Source organism: Phocoena sinus, chromosome 17 (assembly GCF_008692025.1).
Source record: "Phocoena sinus isolate mPhoSin1 chromosome 17, mPhoSin1.pri, whole genome shotgun sequence".
Taxonomy (NCBI): domain Eukaryota; kingdom Metazoa; phylum Chordata; class Mammalia; order Artiodactyla; family Phocoenidae; genus Phocoena; species Phocoena sinus.
The window spans coordinates 17,914,233-17,942,013 of NC_045779.1; the positions used below are offsets into that span (position 1 = coordinate 17,914,233).

General features: G+C 40.1%; 1 protein-coding gene and 1 pseudogene across 9 annotated transcripts in view; both read right to left on the minus strand.

Annotated features, from left to right (window-relative positions):
- STAU2 (staufen double-stranded RNA binding protein 2) overlaps positions 1-27,064 on the minus strand; it is a 313,184-nt gene extending 286,120 nt beyond the window's left edge. The window contains exons 1-3 of one of the 9 annotated variants that reach the window (XM_032609770.1): positions 26,301-26,406; positions 18,319-18,384; positions 15,775-15,830 (exon numbers count right to left, since the gene is read on the minus strand). Coding sequence is in view for 3 of the 9 variants with exons in the window: in XM_032609768.1 (XP_032465659.1) it covers positions 18,319-18,336 (18 nt within the window). In the remaining 6 variants the exon portion in view is untranslated. Of the gene's footprint in view, positions 1-15,774; positions 15,831-18,318; positions 18,385-20,881; positions 21,307-26,300; positions 26,424-26,948 lie in introns of those variants that run through there. The other 8 variants (XM_032609768.1, XM_032609767.1, XM_032609764.1 and 5 more) reach the window with 8 other exon arrangements.
- On the minus strand, positions 5,077-5,169 carry LOC116742817 (annotated as a pseudogene).
- Positions 27,065-27,781: the final 717 nt, after the last annotated feature.

Genomic DNA, 27,781 nt, shown 5'->3' on the forward strand with positions numbered 1-27,781 from the left:
TCCCTTATTTAATATATACTGTTGAATCACTAATATTGAACTCACAACAGTAACTCCAGCCCTAATGAAGTTTATCTAAACACATACATCTTACCCCTAAGGCATATTACAGCCTTCCTGTGCTTAGGGACACTACAAAGCACTTAGCACTATGCCTGGGGGCCATTTTATTTTATTTTATTTTTTTTTTAAACATCTTTATTGGGGTATAATTGCTTTACAATGGTGTGTTAGTTTCTGCTTTATAACAAAGTGAATCAGCTATACATATACATATGTTCCCATATGTCTTCCCTCTTGCGTCTCCCTCCCTCCCACTCTCCCCATCCCACCCTTCCAGGCTGTCACAAAGCACCGAGCTAATATCCCTGTGCCTTGCGGCTGCTTCCCCCCAGCTATCTACCTTACTACGTTTGTTAGTGTGTATATGTCCATGACTCTCTCTCCCCCTGTCAAAACTCACCCTTCCCCCTCCCCATATCCTCAAGTCCGTTCTCCAGTAGGTCTGCGTCTTTATTCCTGTCTTACCCCTAGGTTCTTCATGACATTTTTTTCCCTTAAATTCCATATATATGTGTTAGCATACGGTATTTGTCTTTTTCTTTCTGACTTACTTCACTCTGTATGACAGACTCTAGGTCTATCCATCTCATTACAAATAGCTCAATTTCATTTCTTTTTAAGGCTGAGTAATATTCCATTGTGTATATGTGCCACATCTTCTTTATCCATTCATCCGATGATGGGCGCTTAGGTTGTTTCCATGTCCTGGCTATTGTAAATAGAGCTGCAATGAACATTTTGGTACATGACTCTTTTTGAATTTTGGTTTTCTCAGGGTATATGCCAAGTAGTGGGATTGCTGGGTCATATGGTAATTCTATTTGTAGTTTTTTAAGGAACCTCCATACTGTTCTCCACAGTGGCTGAACCAATTCACATTCCCACCAGCAGTGCAAGAGTGTCCCCTTTTCTCCACACCCTCTCCAGCATTTATTGTTTCTAGATTTTTTGATGATGGCCATTCTGACTGGTGTGAGATGATATCTCATTGTAGTTTTGATTTGCATTTCTCTAATGATTAATGATGTTGAGCATTCTTTCATGTGTTTGTTGGCATTCTGTATATCTTCTTTGGAGAAATGTCTATTTAGGTCTTCTGCCCATTTTTGGATGGGGTTGTTTGTTTTTTTGTTATTGAGCTGCATAAGCTGCTTGTAAATTTTGGAGATTAATCCTTTGTCAGTTGCTTCATTTGCAAATGTTTTCTCCCATTCTGAGGGTTGTCTTTTGGTCTTGGTTATGGTTTCCTTTGCTGTGCAAAAGCTTTGAAGTTTCATTAGGTCCCATTTGTTTATTTTTGTTTTTATTTCCATTACTCTAGGAGGTGGGTCAGAAAGGATCTTGCTGTGATTTATGTCATAGAGTGTTCTTCCTATGTTTTCTTCTAAGAGTTTGATAGTTTCTGGCCTTATATTTAGGTCTTTAATCCATTTTGAGCTTACTTTTGTGTATGGTGTTAGGGAGTGATCTAATCTCATACTTTTACATGTACCTGTCCAGTTTTCCCAGCACCATTTATTGAAGAGGCTGTCCTTTCTCCACTGTACATTCCTGCCTCCTTTATCAAAGATAAGGTGTCCATATGTGCGTGGATTTATCTCTGGGCTTTCTATCAGCATAGATGCAAAAATCCTCAACAAAATACTAGCAAACAGAATCCAACAGCACATTAAAAGGATCATACACCATGATCAAGTGGGGTTTATTCCAGGAATGCAAGGATTCTTCAATATACGCAAATCTATCAATGTGATAAACCATATTAACAAATTGAAGGAGAAAAACCATATGATCATCTCAATAGATGCAGAGAAAGCTTTCGACAAAATTCAACACCCATTTATGATAAAAACCCTCCAGAAAGTAGGCATAGAGGGAACTTTCCTATACATAATAAAAGCCATATATGACAAGCCCACAGCAAACATCATTCTCAATGGTGAAAAACTGAAAGCATTTCCACTAAGATCAGGAACAAGACAAGGTTGCCCACTCTCACCACTCTTATTCAACATAGTTTTGGAAGTTTTAGCCACAGCAATCAGAGAAGAAAAGGAAATAAAAGGAATCCAAATCGGAAAAGAAGAAGTAAAGCTGTCACTGTTTGCAGATGACATGATACTATACATAGAGAATCCTAAAGATGCTACCAGAAAACTACTAGAGCTAATCAATGAATTTGGTAAAGTAGCAGGATACAAAATTAATGCACAGAAATCTCTGGCATTCCTATATACTAATGATGAAAAATCTGAAAGTGAAATCAAGAAAACACTCCCATTTACCATTGCAACAAAAAGAATAAAATATCTAGGAATAAACCTACCTAAGGATACGAAAGACCTGTATGCAGAAAATTATAAGACACTGATGAAAGAAATTAAAGATGATACAAATAGATGGAGAGATATACCATGTTCTTGGATGGGAAGAATCAACATTGTGAAAATGACTCTACTACCCAAAGCAATCTACAGATTCAATGCAATCCCTATCAAACTACCACTGGCATTTTTCACAGAACTAGAACAAAAAATTTCGCAATTTGTATGGAAACACAAAAGACCCCGAATAGCCAAAGCAATCTTGAGAACGAAAAAAGGAGCTGGAGGAATAAGGCTCCCTGACTTTAGACTATATTACAAAGCAACAGTAATCAAGACAGTATGGTACTGGCACAAAAACAGAAAGATAGATCAGTGGAACAGGATGGGGGCCATTTTAAACAGCCAAATCACCAACAAAAAGCACAAAAATGTGAAAAATGTGGCACTAAATAAACCGAAAAAAGGACGCTTGCTTATTGCAGGAGAACTGAAACAAGAAAGCAGAGTGTCACCTTGTCACCTTGTTCAGCCTCAGTTCAGATTGCGCATAAAGGGCAACTGAAATTTTTCACCACTCTGCAGGTGTCAGCAAATAATCACAAAAGCGTTCCAAGTATTATTTTGGGGTTACATATAAATTTTATCAATAGACCAATTCACAAATACAGAATACATGAATAATGAGGATCAAATGGATCTCTCAATTTACTTAGGTATCCTTTCATTTCAGCAGTATTTTATATTACTGAACATATTCTTTTAACTTACTTTGTTGTATTTATCCATATATATATTTCATATTTTTGATACTGTTGTAAATGGGTTTTTTTTCAGATTGTTCCCGAATGTATAGAAGTACAACCAATTTTTGCATATTGATCTTGTATCCTTCAATCTTACTATACTTATTCATTAGGTCTAGTAGAAGTCCATCAAATTTTCTCCATAGAAAATCAGGTAATCTGTGAATTAGGACAGTTTTATTCCTTTCTTTGCAACGTGAATACCATGTATTTCCTTTTCTTGCCCTACTGCACTAGCTACAACCTCCAGGACAATGCTGAATAGGACTAATGAAAGTAGACATCTCTAACTTGTTTCTAATTTTAGAAAAAAAGTGTTCAATCTTTCCACCAGTAAGTACATTATCAGCCAACAAAGCTTGTCATGGATGCCCAGTTTTCATACTGAGGAAGTTCATTTCTATTCCTGGTTTACTGAAGGCTTTTTTAAAAATCAGGGATGGTTACTGGATTAGTCAAAATGATTTTTCTGCATCTATTGAAATGACTGTGTGCTTTTTACTGTTTACTTTATTAATGTGGGGAATTACATATATTATTTGATTTTTTTGAATGTTAAACCAACCTTACATTCCTGGGATAAACCGCACATGGTCATGACATAATATCCTTTTAAAATTTTGTTGAATTTGATTTGCTAAAATTCTATTTAGATTTTGTACATCTATGTTTGTGAGTAGTATTGTTCTGTAGTTTCCTTGGAATGTCTTTGTCTCCTTCTGGTATCCCAGTAATGCTGACATCAAAGTCTTTGGAAAACATTCCCTCCGCTTCAAATATTTTTGAAAAGTTTGTGTAGAATCGATATTCTCTCTTCCTATAGTATTTAGTACAATTCACCAGTGAAACTATCTGAACCTGGAGTTTTCTTTGTGAGAACATTTTTTAAGTACAAATTTCAGTATCTTTACTACATATAGCGTTATTCAGATTATCTCTTATTTTCTTCTGCTTCCTTTGGGATCTGTTCTTTTCTACGTTATTAAGGTGGAAATTAAAGTCATTTATTTGAGACCTTTCTTCCTTTCTAGTATAGATATTTAGAGCTACAGATTTCCCACTGAGTACTGTTTTCACAGCATCTTCTAATATGTTGTGCTTCTGTTCTTACTCAATTTAAAATACTTTATAATTTCCCTTTTGATTTCTTCTTTTAACCATGAATTACTTATAAGTATGCTATTTAATTTCCAAATATTGGGGATTTTCCAAGGATCTTTCTATTAATGATTTCTAATTTAACTGCACTGTGATCTGAGAAGATTCTTTGTATGAGTTGAATCCTTTTGAATTTATTGAGACTTGTTTTATGACCCAGAATATAGTCTATCTTGGTAAATGTTCTGTGTGAACTTCTGAACAAATGTGTATTCTGCTCTTCTTGAGTAAAGTGGTCTGTAAATGCAGCCAGGTCACGTTGACAGTGTTACTCAACTTAACTATATCTTTGTAATTTTTCTGTCCATTTGTTATATCAGTTATTGAGAGGGGTTACTGAAATCTCTGACTATAATTGTGAATGTTTCCTTGAATTTCTATTAGTTTTTGCTTCATTTGTTTTGAGCTTAGGTACATAAATATTTAGCATTGGTATGTCCTCTTAATTAACTGATCCCTTTATTGTTATGAAATGATCTTATTTTTACCAGGTAATAAATATTCCTTGCTCTCAAATCTATTTTGATATTAATAAAACCAAGTTTTATTAAAGAAACTCCAAGTTTCTTTCAACTAAGTTAGCATGTTATGTCTTTTTCATTATTTTATTTTTAACCTATTTGTGTTTATGGTTACTATTCCTTACAGGCAAATATATGGTTGGGTCTTGCTTTTTAATCCAATTTCAGCCTTTAAATTGGGATGTTTAGACTATTTACTTTTTTAAAAATATCAAATGCTACACAAATTTATGTGTCATATTTGTACATCTTCTCTGTATCATTCCAATTTTAATATATGTGCTGCTGAAGCAACACTAGACTATCTACATTTTATGTGATTATACATATCATTAGGTTTGAGCCTATCATCCTGCTATTTATTTTATATTTTTCCCATCTGGTCTTTGTTCCCTTCATCTTTTCGTGGTTTCTGCTGAATTATTTTGTATATGCAATTCTATCTACTGTTTTTGGCTTATTAGTTATAACTTTTTGTTTTGCTCTTTTGCTGGCTGCTTTAGAGTTTATTATATACACCTTTAAATTATCATAGTCTACCTTTATATTATACCGCCTAATCAAGGGCATTAGAATCTTTAATAACATCCTTCCCTTTCTCCCTCAACCTTCAAGCTACTGTTATTATGCATTGTAATTTTATGTAAAAGCCACACAGTACCTTAATATTTTTGCTTTAAACAATAAATTACCTTTTAGAAAGATTAAACCAATAAAAAAAAACTTAGACATTTACCCAAGTAATTACCATTTCTGCTTTTTTCATCTTTTTTATTTTCCTGCTGCCTGAAGGACATTCTTTTTTTTGTTTTGTTTTGTTTTTGTTTTTGTTTTTTGCTGTACGCGGGCCTCTCACTGTTGTGGCCTCTCCCGTTGCGGAGCACAGGCTCCAGACGCACATGCTCAGCGGCCATGGCTCACGGGCCCAGCCGCTCCGCGGCATGTGGGATCTTCCCGGACCGGGGCACGAACCCGTGTCCCCTGCATCAGCAGGCAGACTCTCAACCACTGTGCCACCAGGGAAGCCCCTGAAGGACATTCTTTATAATTTTTCTTGTAGTGGGGGAGTGCTGAGTAAGGAATTTGCATAGACATTTCTCCAATAATGATATACAAACAGCCGACAAGCATATGAAAAGGTATTAAAATCACTAGTATCAAAGCAATGCAAATGAAAACCATAAGATACCACTTCACACCTAGTAAGATGGCCATTACCAAAAAAAGAAAGGAAGGAAGGGAGGGAGGAAAAAAATAAGTATTGGTGAGGATGTGGGGAACTTGGAACCCTTGTTCATTATTAGTGGGAATGTGAAATTGTGTAGCCACTATGGAAAACAGTAATTAAACACAGAATTCCCATAGGATCCAGCAATTTCACTCCAGGAAAAATAGACCCAGAATAACAGAAAGCAGGGACTTGAACAGATATATGTACTCCCATGTTCAATGCAGCATTATTCACAACAGCCAAAAGGTGGAAGCACCCCAGATGTCTACCAATGGATGAGTGAATAAATAAAATGTGGTATATATATAAAATGGAATATTATTCAGCCTTAAAAAGGAAATTGTGACACGTGCTATAACATGAATGAACTTTGAAGACATTATGCTAAGTAAAATAAGCCAGTCACAAAAGGACTTGTACAATTCCACTTATACGAGATATCGAGAGCAGTAAAACTCATCAAGACAGAAAGTAGAATGGTGGTTGACAGGGGCTGGTGGATTGGAGAACAGGGAGTTAGTGTTTTAATGGGTACAGAGCTTCAGTTTGGGAATATCAATAAGTTCTGCAGATGGGTGTTTGTGATGGTGACGGTTATACAACACTGTTCAGCTACTTAGTGCCACCATACACTTAAAAATGGTTAAAATGGGGGGACTTCTCTGGTGGCGCAGTGCTTGGGAATCCACCTGCCAACGCAGAGGGCACACTTTCCAGCCCTGGTCTGGGAAGATCTCACGTGCCACAGAGCAACTAAGCCCATGCACCACAACTACTGAGCCTGTGCTCTAGAGCCCACGTGCCACAACTACTGAAGCCTGTGTGCCTAAAGCCCATGCTCTGCAACAAGAGAAGCCACAGCAACGAGAAGCCCGCACACCACAATGAAGAGTAGCCCCCGCTCACCGCAAATAGAGAGAAAGCCTGCATGAAGCAACGAAGACCCAATGCAGCCAAAAAAAACAAATTAGTTTTTAAAAAGATGGTTAAAATGGTAAATTTTATGTTAAATATATTTTACCACAATTAAAAATTTAAAAACAAAACAAAAAAAGTCACTTTTTTGTTTCCTCTGAAATTTTTATTTTATTGAAGTATAGTTGATTTACAATGTTGTGTTAGTTTCAGGTGCACAGCAAAGTGATTTAGTTATATATCTATATTTTTTCAGATTCTTTTCCATTATAGGTTATTACAAGATATAGAATATAGTTCCCTGTGCTATACAGTGGGTCTTTGTTGTTTATTTTATATATAGTAGTGTGTATCTGTTATTCTCAAACTCCTAATATATCCCTCCCCTGCCTTTCCCCTTTGCTAACCATAAATTTGTTTTCTATGTCTGTGAGTCTAGTTCTGTTTCGTAAATAAGTTCCATTGTATGACAAGTCACTTCTTTTCGGAAAGCATTTTCAGTGGGAACAGAATCCAAAGTTGACAAGTATTTTATAGTCTTTTAAAAATGTCACTCCACTCTTTTCTGGCCTGCAGTGTCCAACAAAAACTCTGTCATTCTTGTCTCTATTTCTCTGTTCATGTCTTTTTTTCCTCTGACTGCTTTTAAGATTTCCTTTCACTATCACTGATTTTCAGTCATTTGATTGTGATGTGCCTTAGTGTGGGTTTTTAAATGTTTCTTTCAAATCAGATTCATTGAGCTTTACAGATCTATGGAGTTTATAGTTTTTTGTTTTGGGGGGTTTTTTTTAGTTCACTAAACACAGAAAATATTCAGTCATTATTTGTTCTAATATTTTCCTGTTCCTCCTCCCTTCTCCTGAGAATCTAATTCATTTATCTTAGACTATATATTATCCAACAGCTCACAGATGCTGTTCATTTTATTTTCAGTTTTATCACTCTGTGCTTCATTTTGGATAGTTGTTATTCCTACGTATTCAAGCTCACTTATCTTTTCTTCTACAGTGTCTTAGCTGCTATTAATTCCATCAAGTATCTTTTTCTTTCAGGTACTACATTCTTCATCTCTAGAATTTCCATTTAAGCATATTTTTGTATCTTTTATTTCTATTCTCTTCATTTTCCTATTTTCTTCTCCCTTCCTGAACACTGACAGCATACTAGTAGCAACTCTTTTGACAGCTTTGTCTGCTAAGTCAATCATCATTGTCATTTCTGGGTCTCTTTCTATTGACTGATCTTTTTTTACCCTAGTTATGGGTCAAATTTTCATGCTTCTTTGCAAGCATTTTAATTTTCTAATTGAAAGGAAATTGACATAACATCAAATTAACCATTTCCAAGTGAAGACATCAGTAGCATTTAGTACAGTCACAATGTTGTGCAACCACCTCTACCGAGTTCCAAAACATTTTTATCACACCAAAATAAACTCGGTACCCACCAGGCAGTTACTCCCCTTTTCTCCTTACCCCCAGGACCTGATGACAACCAACCTGTGCTCTGTCTCTACAGATTTACTTATTCTAGATACTTCATATAAATGGAATCAGACAATAGGTGACCCTGGTGTCTGCTTCTTTCACTTTGCAAAATGTTTTTGAGCTTCACCACATTGTACTATGTATCAGTACATCATCTCTTCTTACAGCTAAATAATATTCTATGGTGTGTTTGTATCACAATTCGTTTACCCTGTCACCTATCCATTTGGGCTGCTTCTACCAACTGGCCATTGGAAATAGTGTTACTATGAACATGTGTGTACCTATATTTGAGTACCTGTTTTCAATTCTTTTGGGTATACACCTAGAGTGGAATTGCATGGTAATTGTATGTTTAACTTTTTAAAGAGCTGCCAAACTGTTTTCCACAGAAGCTGAAACACTTCATGTTCCCACCAGCACTGTACAGGTGTTCTGATTTCTCCACATCATCACCAACACTTGTTATTGTTGGTCTCTTTGAATCTAACCATCCTAGTGAGCCTGAAGGGGTACTAACTGTGGTTTTCATTTGCATTTCCCTAATTACTAATGAGGTTGAGTATTTGTTCATGTGCACGTTGGCCATATGTACATCTTCTTTGGAGAACTGTCTATTCAAGTCCTTTACCCATTTTTAGTTGGGTTGTCTTTTTTTTTTTTTTTAATATTTATTCATTTATTTTTGGCTGCATCGGATCTTAGTTGCGGCACGCAGGATCTTCTGTTGCAGCACGTGGGCTCTTCATTGCAGCATGCAGGCTTCTCCCTAGTTGTGGTGTGTGGGCTTCTCTCTGGTTGTGGCATGTGGGCTCCAGAGCACACGGGCTCTCTAGTTGTGGCACACAGGCTCCAGAGCACATGGGCTCTGCAGTTGCAGCACGCGGGCTCAAAAGTTGTGGTGCACAGGGGCTTAGTTGCCCCACAGCATCTGGGATCTTAGTTCCCCGACCAGGGATCGAATACGCATCCCCTGCATTGGAAGGCAGATTCTTAACCACAGGACCACCAGAAAAGTCCCTGACTTGCCTTTTTATTGTTGAGTTATAAGAGTTATAGTTCTTATATTTAGGTCTTTGATCCATCTTGAGTTCATTTTTGTATGTGGTGTGAGGTAGGGATCCAGGTTTATTCTTTTGCATGTGGATATCCAGTTGTCCCAGAACTATCTGTTGAAGATATTATTCTTTCCTGCATTGAGTGGTCTTGGCAATCTTGTCAAAAATCAGTTGGCTATATACGTATTAGTTTATTTCTAGCCTCTCAATTCTATTCCATTGGTCTATACCTCTTTCCTTACGCCAGAACCACACTGTTTTGATTACTGTAGTTTTACAATATGATTTGAAATGGGGGAGGTATGGACCCTCCAACTGTGTTCTCTTTCAAGACTGTTTTGGCTATTTAGGCCCACTGAAATTCCATAAGTTGAAGATCAGCTTTTCAAGTTCTGCAAAAAAGGTCACTGGAATTTTGATAGACATCATATTGAATATGTACACTGTTTTGCATAGTATTGCCATCTTAATGTTAAGTCTTCAAATCCATAAACACAAAATATCTTTCCATTTATTTAGGTCTTCTTCAATATCTTTCAACAGTGTTGCACAGTTTTCAGAGTACAGGTCTTTCAATTCCTGTATGCTTTTAGATGCTAGTATGAATGGAACTGTTTTCTTAATTTCCTTTTTGGATTCTATACCACTGGTATACAGAAACACAATTGTATTTTGTGTGATCTTGTACTTACAACTTTTCTGAATTCATTTGTTAGCTCTATTTGGTTTTTTGTAGATTCTTTGGGATTTTCTATATATCAATACATGGTAACATGTCATCTACAAATAAAAATAGTTTTACCTATTCCTTCCAATTTGGATGTCTTTTATTCCTTTTTCTTGTCTAACTGCTCTGGCTATAACTTCCAGTACAATGTTGAATAGCAGTGGTGAGGATAGGCATCCTTGCCTTGTCCCTGAACATAAGCAGAAAGTTTTTAGTCTTTCACCATCGAACTGGATGTTAGCTGTGAGTTTTTCATAAATGCCCTTTATCATGCTGAAGAAGTGTCCTTCTATTCCTAGTTTTTGAGTGTTTCTATTATGAACAGGTGTTGGATTTTGTCAAATGCTTTCTGTATCAACTGATACAGAAAGGTGATCATGTGAGGGTTTCTTTCCATTGTTCTATTAATGCAGTGTATTACACTGGTTGATTTTCCTATGTTGCACCACTCTTGCATTCCTGGAATAAATCCCATTTGGTCATGGTGTATAATCCTTTATATATATTGTTGGATTCAGTTTGTTAGTATTTTGTTGAGGGGTTTTGCATCATATTCATAAGGAATATTGATCTGTAGTTTGTTTTTTTTTTCCCCTGGTGTCTTTGTTTGGCTTTGGTATCAGAGTAGTACTGGCCTCATACAATGAATTAGGAAGTATTGCCTCCTCTCCTATGTTTTGGAAGAGTTTGAGAAGGACTGGTGCTAATTCTTCTTTAAATGTTTGGTAGAATTCATCAGTGAAGCCATCTGGTCCTGGACTTTTCCTTGTTTGGTAGGGATTTTTTTAAAATAAATTTGTTTGTTTATGGCTGCAACAGGTCTTCGTTGCTGCACGCGGGCTTTCTCTAAGTTGCGGCGAGCGGGGGCTCCTCTTCGTTGAGGCATGTGCGGGTGTATCATTGCAGTGGCTTCTCTTGTTGTAGAGCACAGGCTCTAGGTGCACGCGCTTCAATAGTTGTGGCTTGTGGGTTCAGTAGTTGTGGCTCGTGGACTCTACAGCCCAGGCTCAGTAGTTGTGGCATATGGGCTTAGTTGCTCTGTGGCATGTGGGATCTTCCCAGACCAGGGCTCGAATCCGTGTCCCCTGCATTGGCAGGAGATTCTTAACCACTGTGCCACCAGGCAAGTCCCGGGATTTTTTTTTTTTCTGATTCAATCTGTTTACTTCTTATAGGGCTGTTGATATTTTCTATTTCTCTTAAGTCAGTTTTGGTAATCTGTGTTTCTAGAAATTTGTCCATTTCATGTAGGTTATCCAAATTGTTGTTCACAGTACTCTCTCATAATCTTTTTAATTTCTTTAAGGTCATGGTAATGTAACTACCTTCGTTTCTGATTTTAGTTATATTCATCTTTGCTCTTTTTGTCAGTCTAGCTAAAGATCTGTCAATTTAGTTATCTTTTCAAAGAACCAACTTTTAGTTTTGCTGATTCCCTATACTGTTTCCCATTCTCTATTTTGTTTATCTCCACTTTAATCTTTATCATTTTCTTTCTTCGGCTAGCTTTGGGTTTAATTTTGCTCTTTTTCTAGTTCTTTTAAGGTGAAAAGTTAGGTTATTTGTTTGAGATCATTCTTTTTAAATGTAGGTGTTTAATGCTATAAATTTCCCTCTGAGCACTGCTTTCACTGCATCCCATACATTATCGTATATTGTGTTTTCATTTTCATTTGTCTTTAATTATTTTCTAACTTCCCCTATGATTTCTTCTTTGACCTCTTGGTTATTTAACAGTGTACTGTTTAAGTTCCACATATTGTTGAGGTTTTTGGTACTCTTTCTGTCACTGATTTCTAGCTTCATTCCACTGTGAACAGAGAAGATACTTTGTATGAGTTCAATCTTTCAAAACATATTGAGACTTGTTTTGTGGCCTAACATATGGCCTATTCCTGGAGAATGCTTTATGTCTACTTAATAGGAATTTGTATGTTGCTGTTGCTGAATGCTTTGTATGTATCTGTTAGGTCTAATTAGCTTAAAGTGTTGTTCAAGTCCTCTATTTCCTTACTGATCTTCTGTCTAGATGCTCTATCCCTTATTCAAGGTGAGGCAAGCATTTTAATTTTGAATTGGATGACAAACACTAGGAATTTTACATTGTTGGGTTCTGAATTGTGTTGTATTCCTCTATACAGTGTTGGACTTTGTTCTGGTGCACAGTTAAATTACTTGGGATAACTTGGAGCCTTCTGAAGACTCTTTCCAATGCCCTATGTATTACAAGGTATTTACACTCTAGATAATGGAGACACAAACTATTCCCAGTTTTGTGTGAGCTCCAGAAACTGTTTTCTTACTGCTTTCCAGTAGTTCTTTCCCTGACTTTGAGTAGGTCCTGCCATGCATCTACAGATCAGAACTGAGCCAAAGACTCAAGAAGAACCCTCTGCAGCTCTCCAGAATGCCATGTGCTTGAGTGTACTCCTTAACATATATTCGCCACTCTCCCCCAAAGCTCCCTTCTCTCCAGTACTCTGACCTACAATTCTAACCACCACCTTGGCTTTCCTAAACTCTTATCTCTGTTTCCTAATCCCAACAAAATTGGGCTCTGTTTTGATTCCTCCTCGCACCACAGCCTGTAAACAACTTCCAGGCTCTACTGTAAACTGGTGCAATAGAAGGGCTTTACCTCATTTGTTTCTATTCTCTCAGGCATCACAGCCTGCTGCCATCTGTCATCCAATGTCTAAAAACCACTGATCACATATTTAATATGTTCTCAAGTTATTTAAGGAGAAAGAGAATATTACTGCTGCATAACACATTACCCCCAACTTAATGGCTTAAAAAATAAGCATTTATTTTTTTCACATAGTTTCTAAGGTTCAGCAATCAAGGAGCAGCTTGGCTGGGTGGTTCTGACTCAGAATCTCTCAAGGGGTTGCAGTCAAGATGTTGATGGAGAGCAGTCTAGGTAGGGCTGGAAGCTTGACAAGGGCTGGAGGATCTGCTTTCAAGAAGGCTCAGTCACACAGTTAGCTAAAGGTCTTGGTTCCTTGTTAGGAGGCCTCAATTTCTCACCATGTGGGCCTCTCCAGTGGGCTATTCACAACACGGCAGCTAACTACTCTCAGAGTCAGCAATGCAGGGTGACACTGAGGGAGAGAGAGGAGGATGGAGAAGGCACAATGTCTTTCATAACCTATCCTTGGAAACGATCCATCACTTCTACCATATTCTATTGGCCACACAAACATGTGCGAGAGGATTACACAATGGTGTAAATACCAGGAGGCAGAGATCACTGGGGGCCATCTTGGAAGCTGGCTACAAAGAGGATAAATCTTGTTACGCCAACATGGCAGAAAGCCAACATCCTTCTTAAACGTTTTAACCTCCTTGTGTTTACTACTTTTTTAATCCAGTAACTGTACACTAAATCCTATGACTTCAAGAGAGATAGGCAGATTGTAAATAGATCCTACTCCAAAGCCAGACTTGGAGAAAAACTAAGAGTAAGTATCAGCAGCTTTTAAAAGCGAAAAGGATAGAGTTTCCAGTGCATATGGCAGGAAAGAGAAGGAGAGCACTTGAAGCTGACCTGGGCTTGAGACACGTCCAAAGTGCTTCACTCCCCCCAACAACTACTCTAATGACCAACTTAAATGTCTGCCCTCCTTTCTCATCAATCTCCAGAGCAACAATAGCAATAATACCAGTCATAGTACTATCAACAGCAGTAGCAAGAGTACTAGAACCAACACTAAGCATTTGGCCTTTGTTATCTCAATTACTCCTCACAACAAACCTGTAGGATAGTATCATTATCCCTTAAACTCTAAGGTTTTTGTTTCTTAATGACCAAACCCTGGCTTTACACTTTACAGTACACCTTGATACAACTTTATTCTTTCTGTATAACACCTGGCTCCCTCTTGCCCTATAGGATTCTCCGCTCTTCTGGCACTGAAATTGTTCTGTCCTCCCTGTTCTCCTACTCCACTTGATTCAGGCCTTAAAGCTTCCCCTTAGGGCTTCCCTGGTGGCACAGTGATTAAAATCTGCCAGCCAATGCAGGGGACACGGGTTCGAGCCCTGGACCGGGAAGATACCACATGCCACGGAGCAGCTAAGCCTGTGCGCCACAACTACTGAGCCTGCGCTCTAGAGCCCGCGAGCCACAACTACTGAAGCCTGCGCACCTAGAGCCTGTGCTCTGCAGCAAGAGAAGCCACAGCAATAAGAAGCCCATGCAACGCAACAAAGGGTAGCCCCCGCTCGCGGCAACTAGAGAAAGCCCACGCACAGCAATGAAGACCCAACACAGCCAAAATTAAATAAAATAAATACATTTATATTTTAAAAAAAAGCTCCCCCTTAGCTTCTGTGTTCCTAACGGCTGATTACCAAACCTCTTTAAAAGGAACCACTACTTAAACCTCTGTTAATCCCTGGCTGCTGGGCTCTCCCAAGGCTACAGCTGCCTAACATAGACTTCCCAACACCTTAGGACACACTGCCCGGTCAAGTGTGCCTCACCAACTAATCCCAAAACATTTTCCCTATTTCGGTCACTAATTTTTAAATAGTATTTCACAGCACATGGGCCTTCTCAATTTATATTTGCTACAGCTCAATGTTCAAATGAGCTTCCTTTCCCTAGGGGCTTGTAATTAATCATCAGGGAGAAAGGTCAAAATACACCAAACTCTTACTTAGTGGTATCCTGGAAACAGGCTACCATTAGTTACTTGTTGAATAATGAATGAAAAAACTACAAACTAATGATTATAAACTCTCAAGGGGATATAATCCAAAGAACTTTTACAAATAAAAGGTAAAGATGACAGTGGACACAATTCACAAAAGACAAAACACAAAAGAACAAATATAAGCAAATCATAGAAATGCAAATTAAAATACCACTTTTTGTCAGACACATTAATGGAGATTGAAAATTTGTCACGGAAATAAGGAAACAGCCATTCTGATAACTTTTTTTTTTTTTTTTTTTTTTTTTTTTTGCGGTACACGGGCCTCTCACTGTTGTGGCCTCTCCCGTTGCGGAGCACAGGCTCCGGACACACAGGCTCAGCAGCCATGGCTCACGGGCCCAGCCGCTCCGCGGCATGTGGGATCTTCCCGGACCGGGGCATGAACCCATGTCCCCTGCATCGGCAGGCGGACTCTCAACCACTGCGCCACCAGGGAAGCCCCTGATAAACTTCTAATAGATGTAATTTTGTATTTTTGGTATTTATGCATCAAATATCTTTAAAATCTGCATACTCCTTTGACTAGTATTTCCATTTCTAATAATTAATTGCAAGAAAATAATGGACAAAGAAACACAGGTATATGTAAAAAAAAAATACTAACTGTGGCACTAACTAGAACACAAAATCTATCCAACAATAAGGATTTGATCAAATAACTCTTAGTACTTCCAAATTATGGATTAAGTCACTTCAGATATTATGTATTACCTAATCCCACTTTTTAAAAATAACATATATTCACATAAAAACATACCTGCATAGAAAAAAAATCTAGAAGTATACACCCCAAAATGTTAGCAGTGATTGTTTCTGTAAAAGAATAGTGGAATTACTTGTGGTTTTTTTTCCTTTTTACTTATCTATACCACCTAATTTTTCTACATGAATTGTACATGGATAAAAGCACACACTCTTAAAAGGCAAAAGTAAACCTGAGGAGCACAATTTAAAGGCAGATGTGTCATTATGGTAGCCGAACATGGAACATTCCTATGTTCCCTAATAATAATGTCAGGCAGAATTAATATCACAAAGGATACCAAGTAACTTAGTATTCAATAGCCTAGTTTTTAATTAGTTCTAGGAACATATATGGAATAATTTGCTAGTACTATTCAGGCATTTTAACAAAAGACCTCCCCAAATTTATTTATTAATCCTAAAGACAGTATTGAAAATTATGCAGTAAAAATCTCAACTGCTTCAAGATGAGTGTCAGCTTCAATTGCCTTTTCATGCCTTTTCACATTTACCTTGAGAAACCTCTAATGGGAAAGCAGTCACTGTGAACATAATAAAACAGAAAAATCACTCATATGTTTAAGAATTCAATGTGACTTTTAAGTCTGGATGAAAACAAAGTCTTCTCTGTAAGTTCTACTATTCCAAATTAGGTTAGCTTTTCCCCTCAGACTTGAAAAGTTTTGAAAACTTAGTCAAGAGAGGGTCCTAAAGCAAGCAAGCCAAGGAACACGTATCTGTTACAAGCAAAGCATGCATATCTCCAGGCACTGTGGACACTTTCTAGCCAAAGCCCAGGGAGCTGCTGTGGCCACGCAGAACACTGCCTAGGAGTTGTTTGCAATGCCTGGTTCAACACAACCAGTAGCACAGATGGTTTGTAAATCCTCATTAGGACTAATCTATCAACTATAATTTTCAGTGATGTGGCCTGACATAAAATGATCATTTCCATCTGTCTATAGTAGAATAACTGTACCCATATAATTAATGGCAGGTATCTGTACAGTCACTTGGGGGGAACTTCACACCTACAGCACAGTTTGTATGTCACATCTCATAAAGCTCCATCAATGCATCTAATGGGACTTGACAGCAACCATGAAGGCACAGGAAGCACTAAGCACAGTATGATTCCTTTTAGCCCATGTTAGTAACGTCACTGATGAAAGCAATACTTGTGGCACAAGAAAATTGTCTAGTTCAAGGAGAAAATCAAAGACTGTGCATAAGGGAGAGATTTTACATTAATGGCATTTGTGTAAAGCAGCATCATATAATACCAAAACGGACAACACAATTATGTGGTTACTGCTGACAAGGATGGAGATCTCCTTGCTTTAGTGACAACCCTGGCACCATTCATCCACTCGTTCAGCAAATACATGAAAATCATATACAACAAGAACTATTCTAGGCCCTGGGGATATAGGAGTACACAAGCAAAGTCACTCCCTTCACGGAGCACAACATCTAACAAGGAAGGCAGACGTTAAATAATATTACACATTTTAATACAACTTTGAATGTCAGGATGTCATTAAATAGAAAGGCAGGGTGGTATGAGGCAAATCCTGGGCCTGGGAGTCAAGTGAACCAAGCACAGGGTGGGTGAAAAGAGGTCAAGCTGGAGCGACCTGGCTCAACCTCAGACCTGAAAGAGTCTAGTGTGACTGAAGCATTTAGATTGTTTCCTGGGCACACGTTAAGTCTGAGATGCATAAAGACATCCAAGTTTAGAGAGCAAGTTGGTAACTGCTACCTAAGTCTGGAGCTCAGAAAAGAAGTCTAGACCAGGTATAAACTGAGAAGTCATTTGCTTAGAGATGGTGTGTGATACACAGGAACTGGAGATTTCTTAGGCCAAGTGAGCTGGATGGGGCGGGGGCTGGGAGGGGTCATGTATTACTTCCTCAAATCACAAAAGAATTAACTACTTCTTGCAATCAAATTACTTTCTTCTCTCTTGATTTGCAAATGTGAAATAAATCAAAGTGCTTTCTAATATTATAGTTATGATACAATGCCCTTTTTGTGCAGAAAGGATAAGATTAAATGTATAAAGTTCTTGGAGAAATGTCAAGACCTAAGAAAAATATTTCTACAGTGAGTCTAAGGCATTGTATGCTATAGTTTATTTAGCAGACCACTTTCTTCCAGCCTTTTCCAGTGCCCTAGAAAAGGACTCTTTTTTTAACACACTGATACAACCACTTCGCAAGATGTGTCACTAGAAATGCTTTCGGTCGGCAGAACTGCCACCTACTGAAGTTAGATCATAACTGTAAGCATTCTGAACACATCAACAAGTCCTGGAGATGTGACATCAAAAAGAACAGAAAAACCTTCTGCTCTGCACACTTAAAACTTAACTTTCAGGACTATCGCTATAATCCTTACACAACCTGCCCTGCAGTCTTCCTATGATGAATATATAGCATGTAACTGCTCTATAAAGCAGTGGGCAGGTTATGGTTATAGAAAAGCTGAGTTAAAATGCTCCACGATTTATGGCCCAAGCACCATATAAGTGTGACATGCCTTAACACAAACTCACCTGATTTATTTGAAGCATGTTAAAACAATATTGACCAAACTGCTGTATCCCTCACGGCTCCAAAAACTAGAAAATGAAAATGAAGAAATAAGTTCAACTTAGTTGGTAATCGCAATGATTAGCACTTTAAACACATGCCCGTGACCAAAATCAAATACAAAAAATAGAGTAGATCGAAATCAGCGTAGAACTTTCTACGATGACAAACATGTTCTATATCTTTGCTGTCCAAACCGGTAGCCACTAGACACATGTGGCTACTGAGCGCTTGAAATCTGGCTAGAACAACTGAGAAAGTAAATTTTAAATTTTCTTTAATGTTATTTAAAGTTGAATAGCCACCCTGTGGCTAGTGACCACCATACTGGACAGTGCAGATCTAGGCTGCACAACGTCCCTTCTGGTTCTAGTGTTCTACGACAATTTCAGCAAAAGTGAAGCTGTTAAAACAATGTAAAAGTTTCAGATTAATATTTAATATATACTTCCCTTGCTCCAGTAACGTTTTAAACAGCTTTCTTCCCCTCCTCTATAAGATAAATTAAGCCTAAAGAAGATGTAACACACACATATTCTCTTAGGTAGTATGGAAAAGAGCACATAGTGAGATTACCTAGTTGCATTTTTTTTCCTGTTTCTGATTTTATTATCATCATTATAAAAATAGCATGCATATCAAATTTTTACATAAAATTTTCGAAAAGAAAATTATCATCCTGACACATCCCATTGTTACATTTGGATTTGTTTCCTTATGGGTCTAACCTCCTCGCCATGGTTGTATTTCTTTTCATATAGCAAATGTCTTCTACACTTAATTTAAAAATAGATATCAAAGAAGGGCAGGGGCCTTCCCTGGTGGCGCACTGGTTGAGAGTCCGCCTGCCGATGCAGGGGACGTGGGTTCGTGCCCTGGTCCAGGAGGATGCCACATGCCGCGGAGCGCCCAGGCTTGTGAGCCATGGCCACTGAGCCTGCGCATCTGGAGCCTGTGCTCCGCAATGGGAGAGGCCACAACAGTGAGAGGCCCACGTACCGCAAAAAAAAAAAAAAAAAGGGCAGGAAAACCCAAATAAATCAATAAATAATGGGATTTTGTAATGGGAAAAGTTACATTAAAAATTATGTACAGTCCCCCCCCAAAAAATTATCTAAAAAGCAACAACACAATTTTGACATATACCAAAAGAGCTAAATCCAATCACTTGTGTAGAAATTTTTATGCTATAAAATTTTTAATACTGAACTTTCCCTCAGAAGCAAAGGTTCTGGAAATACATATATACACACAGATACCATATGAATATACGTGTGTGTGTGTGTATATATATATATATATATATATGGCTACAATTTTTTCAAAATGACAAACTAGAGTCAATTCAAAATGACTTTCAAAATTTTCAATTATTTCTTTGTTTTAAAAAATATTTATTTATTTATTTTTGGCTGCATTGGGTCTTCGTTGCTGCACGTGGGCTTTCTCTAGTTGCGGCGAGCAGGGGCTACTCTTCGTTGTGGCATGTGGGCTTCTCATTTTGGTGGCTTCTCTTGTTGCGGAACATGGGCTCTAGGAGCTCGGTCTTCAGTACTTTGGCACGCGGACTCAGTAGTTTGGCTCGCGGGCCGTAGAGAGTGCAGGCTCAGTAGTTGCCGCACGTGGGCTTAGTTGCTCCACGGCATGTGGGATCTTCCTGGACCAGGGCTCAAACCCGTGTCTCCTGAATTGGGAGGATTCTTAACCACCGCGCCATGAGGGAAGCTCAATTATTTCTTACAATAGTGACCTCACCATCTGTACCAGTTTTTGTATTTTCCAAGAGAATCGCATTTGTAGAAATAGCACAAGACCTGAGCACCAGTGAATTTAAGTTTTAGTCCAAGCTCTTCAGATTACCTTTTTTATATATAAATTTATTTATTCATTTATCTAATTTTTGGCTGCATTGGGTCCTCGCTACTGCACACGGGCTCTCTCTAGTTGCTGAGAGTGGGGGCTGCTCTGTTATGGTGCACGGGGCTCTCACTGCAGTGGCTTCTCTTGTTGTGGAGCACGGGCGCAGGCTTCAGAAGTTGTGGCACACGGGCTTCAGTAGTTGTGGCTCATGGGCTCTAGAGTGCAGGCTCAGTAGTTGTGATGTGCATGGGCTTCAGAAGTTGTGGCACATGGGCTTCAGTAGTTGTGGCGCGCAGGCTCAGTAGTTGTGACGTGCGCGGGCTTAAGTTGCTCCATGGCAGGTGGGATCTTCCCAGACCAGGACTCGAACCTGTGTCCCCCGCATTAGCAGGCAGATTCTTAACCACTGTGCCACCAGGGAAACCCCTTCAGGAGATTACCTTTTGAGCTTTGGTAAATTGCTTTATGTATCTTTGAGTTCTTTCTCTTGCTTCTATTTTCTTCCTTTTTTTGTTTTTTTTTTAATCTTTAAAAAGTAAATGTAAGTCCTTTGGTAGGCAAACAACAAATAAAATACAGCAGAAATAATGAGCTACCACCTCCAAGACTGGGTTATAAAAAGACCATCATTTCCCTCCTGGGTGTCACCTGCTCTTGTTCTCTCACCTGTTTGGTCTGCGGGAAGCTGGCTGTCATATTGTGAGCTGCCCTGTGGTCAGACCTACGTGACAAAGAACTGAGGGACACCTTGGACCAACAGCCCAACAGAAACTGGGGCTTTCTGTCCAGTGCCCCCCAAGGAACTGAATCCTGCCAAGAGTCACATGAATGACTCAGAAGCAGATCTTCCCCCAGTCAAGCTTTCAGATGAGACTACAGCCCCAAAGACAGCTTACCTGCAACCTCCTAAGAGACCCTGAACCACAGGCACCCAGATAAGCTGCACCCAGATTTCTAACCCACAGAAACTGAGATAATAAATATTTGTTTTAAGTTCTTAATTTCTGGGGTAATTTGTAACAATAAATAAGATACTTCTGTTCAACTCAAATTCTATAATTCTATGGTATTAATTAATATATTTAGGTAGACCAAAAAAGGTCAATTCCCTGTTCAACACAAGCAAAAGAGTAATAGAATTTGAAAGGAGTAAATTATGAAACTTAAACATTTACACTCTATTCAAAAGATGACATCATTAAAAAGTGTAGCATTAATCAAATGGTATTAAAATACACTATCTACAACTAAAACTACAAACCTAACCAGTTTTCTTTTTTTTAATTGAAAACAATTCATTTGGACATTAGAACATGAACAAACCACTAAAAGCATCTCAGTGATCTAATGTCCCTTATTTTCCAGAATTTAACATTATTTAGTAAGAATTTACCAAATTTGAGAAATCTCATTTTGTTTTTTATTTTATGTAAGCCTCTAAAAATTACAAATCCTTGTCTATAGACCTGTACGTGTTTCTTCAGTATTAGATTCTGGTAATACTAGTGGCTGATCCTGAGAAGTAGGCACAATAAGATATAGGGGTACATTTTTTAAAGTTCTGATCTTCTGGTATACATAAAGCAGTTTTATGAAAAAGCACAAATGAAAGCACGTATTCACTCAAAACTGACCATACAATTTTAAATATTCCGTAAGCCTTTCCTTCACAATTATAAAAATCTGTATACGTTAAAACATGAAACTAATATGTCTGTAACAGTACTCTGTAAGGTAACTGGATAAAAATTCTGAACATATTATTTTCCACAAACAAGTTGTATTAGATCTATATCAATATAAAGATTATAACTATACCACAGGCAATTTGGAATGCCCACAGTGGCACAACTCTTCAACATTTCATGTCTTACTTAAAGACATGCCAGGTCTACTGTCCTATATTTAAAAGAATTTGATAAAATATCAAGTCATATCAATAAAATGCAGAGCATTTTATACTACCCACGGTTTCATAAAATCCACCTCTTCCTCTTCTGTCAAAAGTTTCCAGCTACCATTTATTCCAATTACAACTGTGTACTTTTAGAAAAACCTATTCACATGTCCCAAAAATGCCCTACAGTGATATCCAGTCAGGCACATTAGAACATGCAGTTCCAGATTCCAAGCTACTAAATGAAAACAGGCAGGGCAGTTTATGGAGAGAAGGCACTACTCACTGGAGAAGACTTGCCACTCATGAAGAATTAAAGGTCCTACAGGTATCTGAAATGTACTGCTGATATCACTCACTGCTTTTATTATGAATTAAAATTTGCTCATCTGATTAATTGAAAGCTGTGCAAAATTAAATCTATAAAATCCTCAACAATTAAATCCTGCTTTATAAAATGGCATTATTAAATTAACATATCTATAACTTTTATATTGGCATCCAACCCACGACTGACAGGCAATCCTCTCTTAAATGTCTTACCTGACAATATGAAAAGCAAAAACATTTACTATCCCCATTCTTACACTCCAAACTACCACAAAACTAAATACCAACTCAAAGCCTCTTACTCTAAAAAATTCATGGGCTCCTTAAAAAGTGTTTTTAAAAAAGCTTTTCATTTTAATTTCTTTTTAAAAGTAGGTACCCCCCAAAATTATTTTTATGTAAGAAAATCAAAACTATTTAGTATGAATTTTACTATCTCCTAAGAGCCTATGAAATATTCTAAGTATATAGAAGTCTCACTCCATGAACCATTCCAGTGAAAAACCCCACATAATACCAGCTAACAAAAAAAGGAAACTAACATTTACCAGACACCAATTTTATATATACCAGGTGCCATATTTTGTCATTTTTATATTAGCTCATTTAATCCTCATCACCTTGGGATGCAGGTGTTATCCCCATTTTTCTAGAAGTTGGGTTACTTCCCCAGTCACACTGCTAGGATTAAAACTCAGTTTTGTCTGGTTCAAAGTCCCCTTCTTTCCATTATATGTTAAACTATAAATAAAAGCTCGACTCCTTAAAAATGTTCCTTAACAAAGGGCTTGACCTCTAAAACAACATAATGGCAAGGATTCTATATAGAACTTCAGGGATTTCTTCAAAATCAATCATACACAAATATAAATTATAATTACTATGGATTCTAGACACTCATCTAATATTTTCTTGAGTATCTAGAAGAAGCACAAGTATATCTATACATGATTTGATTATACTAAGCCTGTCTCCCACTATTCAGTCTAATATTAACAAAATCCAATTTTGCAGTATCTAGACTTTTCCCCTTTCTTTATTATGATCTGCATACATAAATGATCAGATATCCAGTGCTCAAAGTATACAAAAGAAAAGAAAACAGAGTAATAGAAGTAAAGAGGAGGTTAACTACAAGGAAAAAACCCCAACACACCAGCCAATTGTATCTTCCAGAACCTGATCCTAACACAGGAAAACCACTCAGTCTCAATTCCTATATTATTTATATACTAATAATGGTGATGAACACCTTTGATATTTTTGATATTCTTATTCTTTGTTGAAAATCAGACCAAGCCACTCCTTCCTAGAATTTCATTCCAGGCAAGCCAAGTAAGCTAAAATGTTTAATTTATATGGTTTTCCATGCTTAAGTAAGTAGGAGTAGAGACGATGATGTATATAACTGACCCTCGAATGATCCAGGAAAAAAATATTATGTGTGTGTGACAGAGAGAAAGCAAATGATAAATTGGTGACTCTGAGTTAAGGTTACATGAGTATTCTTTGTATTATTCTTATTCTTGGTACTCTACTGTAAACTTGAAGTTACTTCCAAATAAAAAACTGAAACTTAAAAATTACATGGCAGGGACTTCCCTGGTGGCGCAGTGGATTAAGAATCTGCTTGACAATCCAGGAGACATGGGTTCCATCCCTGGTCTGGGAAGATCCCACATGCCGCGGAGCAACTAAGCCCGTGTGCCACAACTACTGAGCCTGTGCTCTAGAGCCCGCGAACCACAACTATTGAGCCCGCGTGCCACAACTACTGAAGCCCGTGTGCCTAGAGCCCGTGTGCCTAGAGCCCGTGCTCCGCAATGAGAAGCCACCGCAATGAGAAGCCCACGCACCGCAACGAAGAGTAGCCCACACTCGCCGCCAACTACAGAAAGCCAACACGCAGCAACAAAGACCCAACGCAGCCAAAAAATAAATAAAATTAAATCTTTAAAAAAAAGAAATTACGTGGCAGTATATCTAAAGTTAACAGTACATACTTGGATTATACAGCAACATTTTTACAAATACAAAACACAGGTTTTTAAGGAAAAATTTAGTGATGTGTGAGGAAATCTGCACTATATCCTACCAACTAATGATCACTTAGGAATAAACTTCAACTACACTGCCATGCAATGGAACGTGGCAATGGTGCCCTGGGCTGAAAACATAGCAGGACAAAAAAAAAAAACAGACATCACATAGTTTGGCGTTTAAGTGTTTCACAAATCTAATACAGGCCTGCTGCAAACGGCAGCAAATCTACAGTTCAAGTGGTATGTGTTATCTCTGTTTTGCAGTAAAACATAGGCAAAGTGAAAAATGAAAAACTTGCCATTTTACAAAACAATCGAGATGCAAAATGTCTGGGTTTTGATGGCTTTATTAAAAAAGATTTTTTTTTTCCTACTACAGCTCAATTCACAACAGTATGTGTGAATCATGTTAAGAAAACAAGGACGGAGAAGAAATAGCCACCAGGAACAATGCTGCAATCTTTTCTCCTACAAGGTTACTATTAACCCGCCTGCCCATCACAATTTTGATTTCAAATGTTCATCATGCTCCCTTAAATCACAAGGATGCATCAGAAGAGAAGTAATGCTCAGAAGAAGTTCAAATTTCAAAATTGTGAAATCAAACATTAAAAATAAAGGTTTTCAGCTAACAGTGAAACACCTTTAAAAGATCGTCTCTATCCTTTCTGGAGGAACCACCCAATTTAAAATCCTTCAGTACATTTCCCTAAGTGAACGGTCCTTCTCTACCCAAGTAGTTCTAAACCTTCTGGGCAAGGGGCGGCGGGACGTCACGTCAAGGAAAGACCCTTTCCGAAGAAAATTCTCCGCAAGTGCAAAATTCTGCACATATTTCCAGGGACTTCCAGAACCCAAGGCCATTATCCCTGCCCCCCTCCCCGAAGAATCCCAGCTCAGCGTCTCCTCAGTTGCCTCCGCGGAACACCCGCCTCGACACAATCCCCACACAGTCCCCGGCCCGCCCCGCGAGGGGCTGGAGGCTCTGCCCTAGCACAGCGGATTCTGTAACTGATCTTTGTCTCTTCGCCCAACTGCCTTCACCTCGGCAAGGTCATTAACTGCCAACCACCCCTTTAAGCCGAGCCCTCACCGTGGTAGCTCGTAAGAGCCACGGCCGAACTTGCCTGTCATAGGATATATTTTGCCCCCTCTGCCCCACCTACCTTCCCCATTTCGGCGCGTTACGTATTTATCACTTGCCCATTATACAGAAATAGCCACCACCACCAGCCCCGGGCGCGCCCCCGCCCCGCCATTCCCCCTGCTCCCCCAGGCCCATGGCCCGCAGACCCTTCAGGGATGGGCCTCCCGCCATCTCCCCTCCTCTGACCCCCTCCCCTCCCCAGGGACCCTCCCCCTCCCTCTCCGGCACCGTCGCTCCACCCGCGGTCCCCTCTTCCGGCCGTTCCCACCGCGGCCACAACGACCCCACCTCCCAGGTCCGTGCCGCCCCCCCCCCCCCGCCAGCCCTCCACCCCTCCACCCTCCGTCTGTGCCGGCATCCTCGCCTTCCTCCCGGCTCCTCCCCTCTGGACACCTGTGTCGTCCCACCCCCTCCACACACGCCCCCCCCCCAATGCATTCTTCTCCTCCCCGGCTCCCCAGCCCCCGCCGTCCTCCTCCCCTCCCCCTCCCGCCCGGAGAGAGCCCGAGGAGGGAGGGAAGGCGCGGGGGAGGGAAGGCCGCGAAGGGGCCGCTCTTCTCGGGGTTCGCCGCGCGCCGCGGACCCGCAGGGCTCCCCAGCGCCCTCTGTCTCCCCCACCAGCGGGGCGGAAGTCGGGGCCTTCCGGACGCCCCCCACAAGGGTATTTACCTTCTCGCCGGGGACACTTTGCAGACGACTCCAACATTAGCAAACACTACAGAGAACTGACCCCGCTCGGCCGCCGCCGCCGCCGCTGCCGGCTTCCACCCCTCGGGCTCCCCGCCCCCCGCCTCCTCCCCCCGCCTCCGCCCGCCTCCCCTGCGCTCCCGCCGCGCCCTCCCGGGCCCGCGCCGCGCGCCCCCGCCGACGCAGCCGCTCTCGCTCCCCAGCCTGCGCGGCGCGCGCGCCCCCGGCCCCCGCAGACCCGCGCCGCGTGCCGGCGCCGGCCCTCCCTCCCTTCTTCCTTTCGCAGGTCCGCGGCCGAGCGCGGCCATTGTTCGCGGCGCCGCTCCCGCCCCCTGGCGGCCGGCCGCCGCAGCGGCGGCCGCTACAGGCGCTGCGGTGTTGGCGCCGGCAGGCCGAGCCCCGGGGCGAGGGGCCATCCCCCGGGGCCTTGGGAAGGAGGGCGAGGGAACGCCCAAGGACTGCGCCCCGTCCGCAGTCTCCGGGTTTCCGGCCCGGCTCCCCGCCCCCTCGGCTGCAAAGGGTGGGCCTGGGGCAGCTTCTTCCACACCTGCACTCGGCAAATGCCTCCCCCGCCCAATTGAACCTCTGCTCTTTCCAGGTGGTGTCCGCACCCCGATTCCCCGCCCGTACCTTCCCCAGGCTCTCTCGCTGCCCCCCTTTGCTCTGCTGGGGGCGCGCGACCATCCCGCGTCTGCTCCGGCCGCCACTGTGCGAAGCACGGTTTAGCGGATCCTGCACCTTTCCAGCCTGGGAGGAGGAGGGGGAAGGGGGGGAAAGGGGAGGGGGTTAGCGCCACTGTCTCGCCCGGAAAACACTAGTGATCAGTAATCACCTGCACTCCAAGATCCGCAGCGTGGCCAGACAGCCTCCTCAGCCAAAAAAATCATAAAAAAGAAACCCTTCGAACCAAAAAGGAGGATCATCTTAGAACAGTGCCCTAGATTCTAGATTGTTGAGGCAGGAGTGCCAGAAAACTCGAATTACTTCTTGAGTCGTCCTGGTTTTGATGTGGGTTACTGATGTCTGGATAACTTCAACCCAGTTAAGCACAGTGAAATTCAACACTCCATTTAGTAAATGGCATCATAAATAATGTGGCAATAAAGTAAGTGTAGAAATAGAATTATTACTGTGTTTTCACAAATTTATCCATTCGCATTATTATTCCCAGGGTTGCTTCCCAGTATCGATTCTCCGCCTGAGAAATGTCTACCAGGCCTGTGATTTCAGTCATCATGTAAAACCGATAGTTCTCCTGAACAGCTGGGAAGACAGTATAGCACAGTGGTTAAAAGCAAGGGCGTTCGAATTAGATAACCAGGCCAGGTTATCCACTTGCTAAGTAGGAGACCATGGACATGTTACTTACCCAATGAGTCAGTTTATTCTTTTGTTCAACAGGAGATAACATGTGATAACATGTATTTACATGTGATAGTATGTATAAAGCCCTTTAAGTAGGA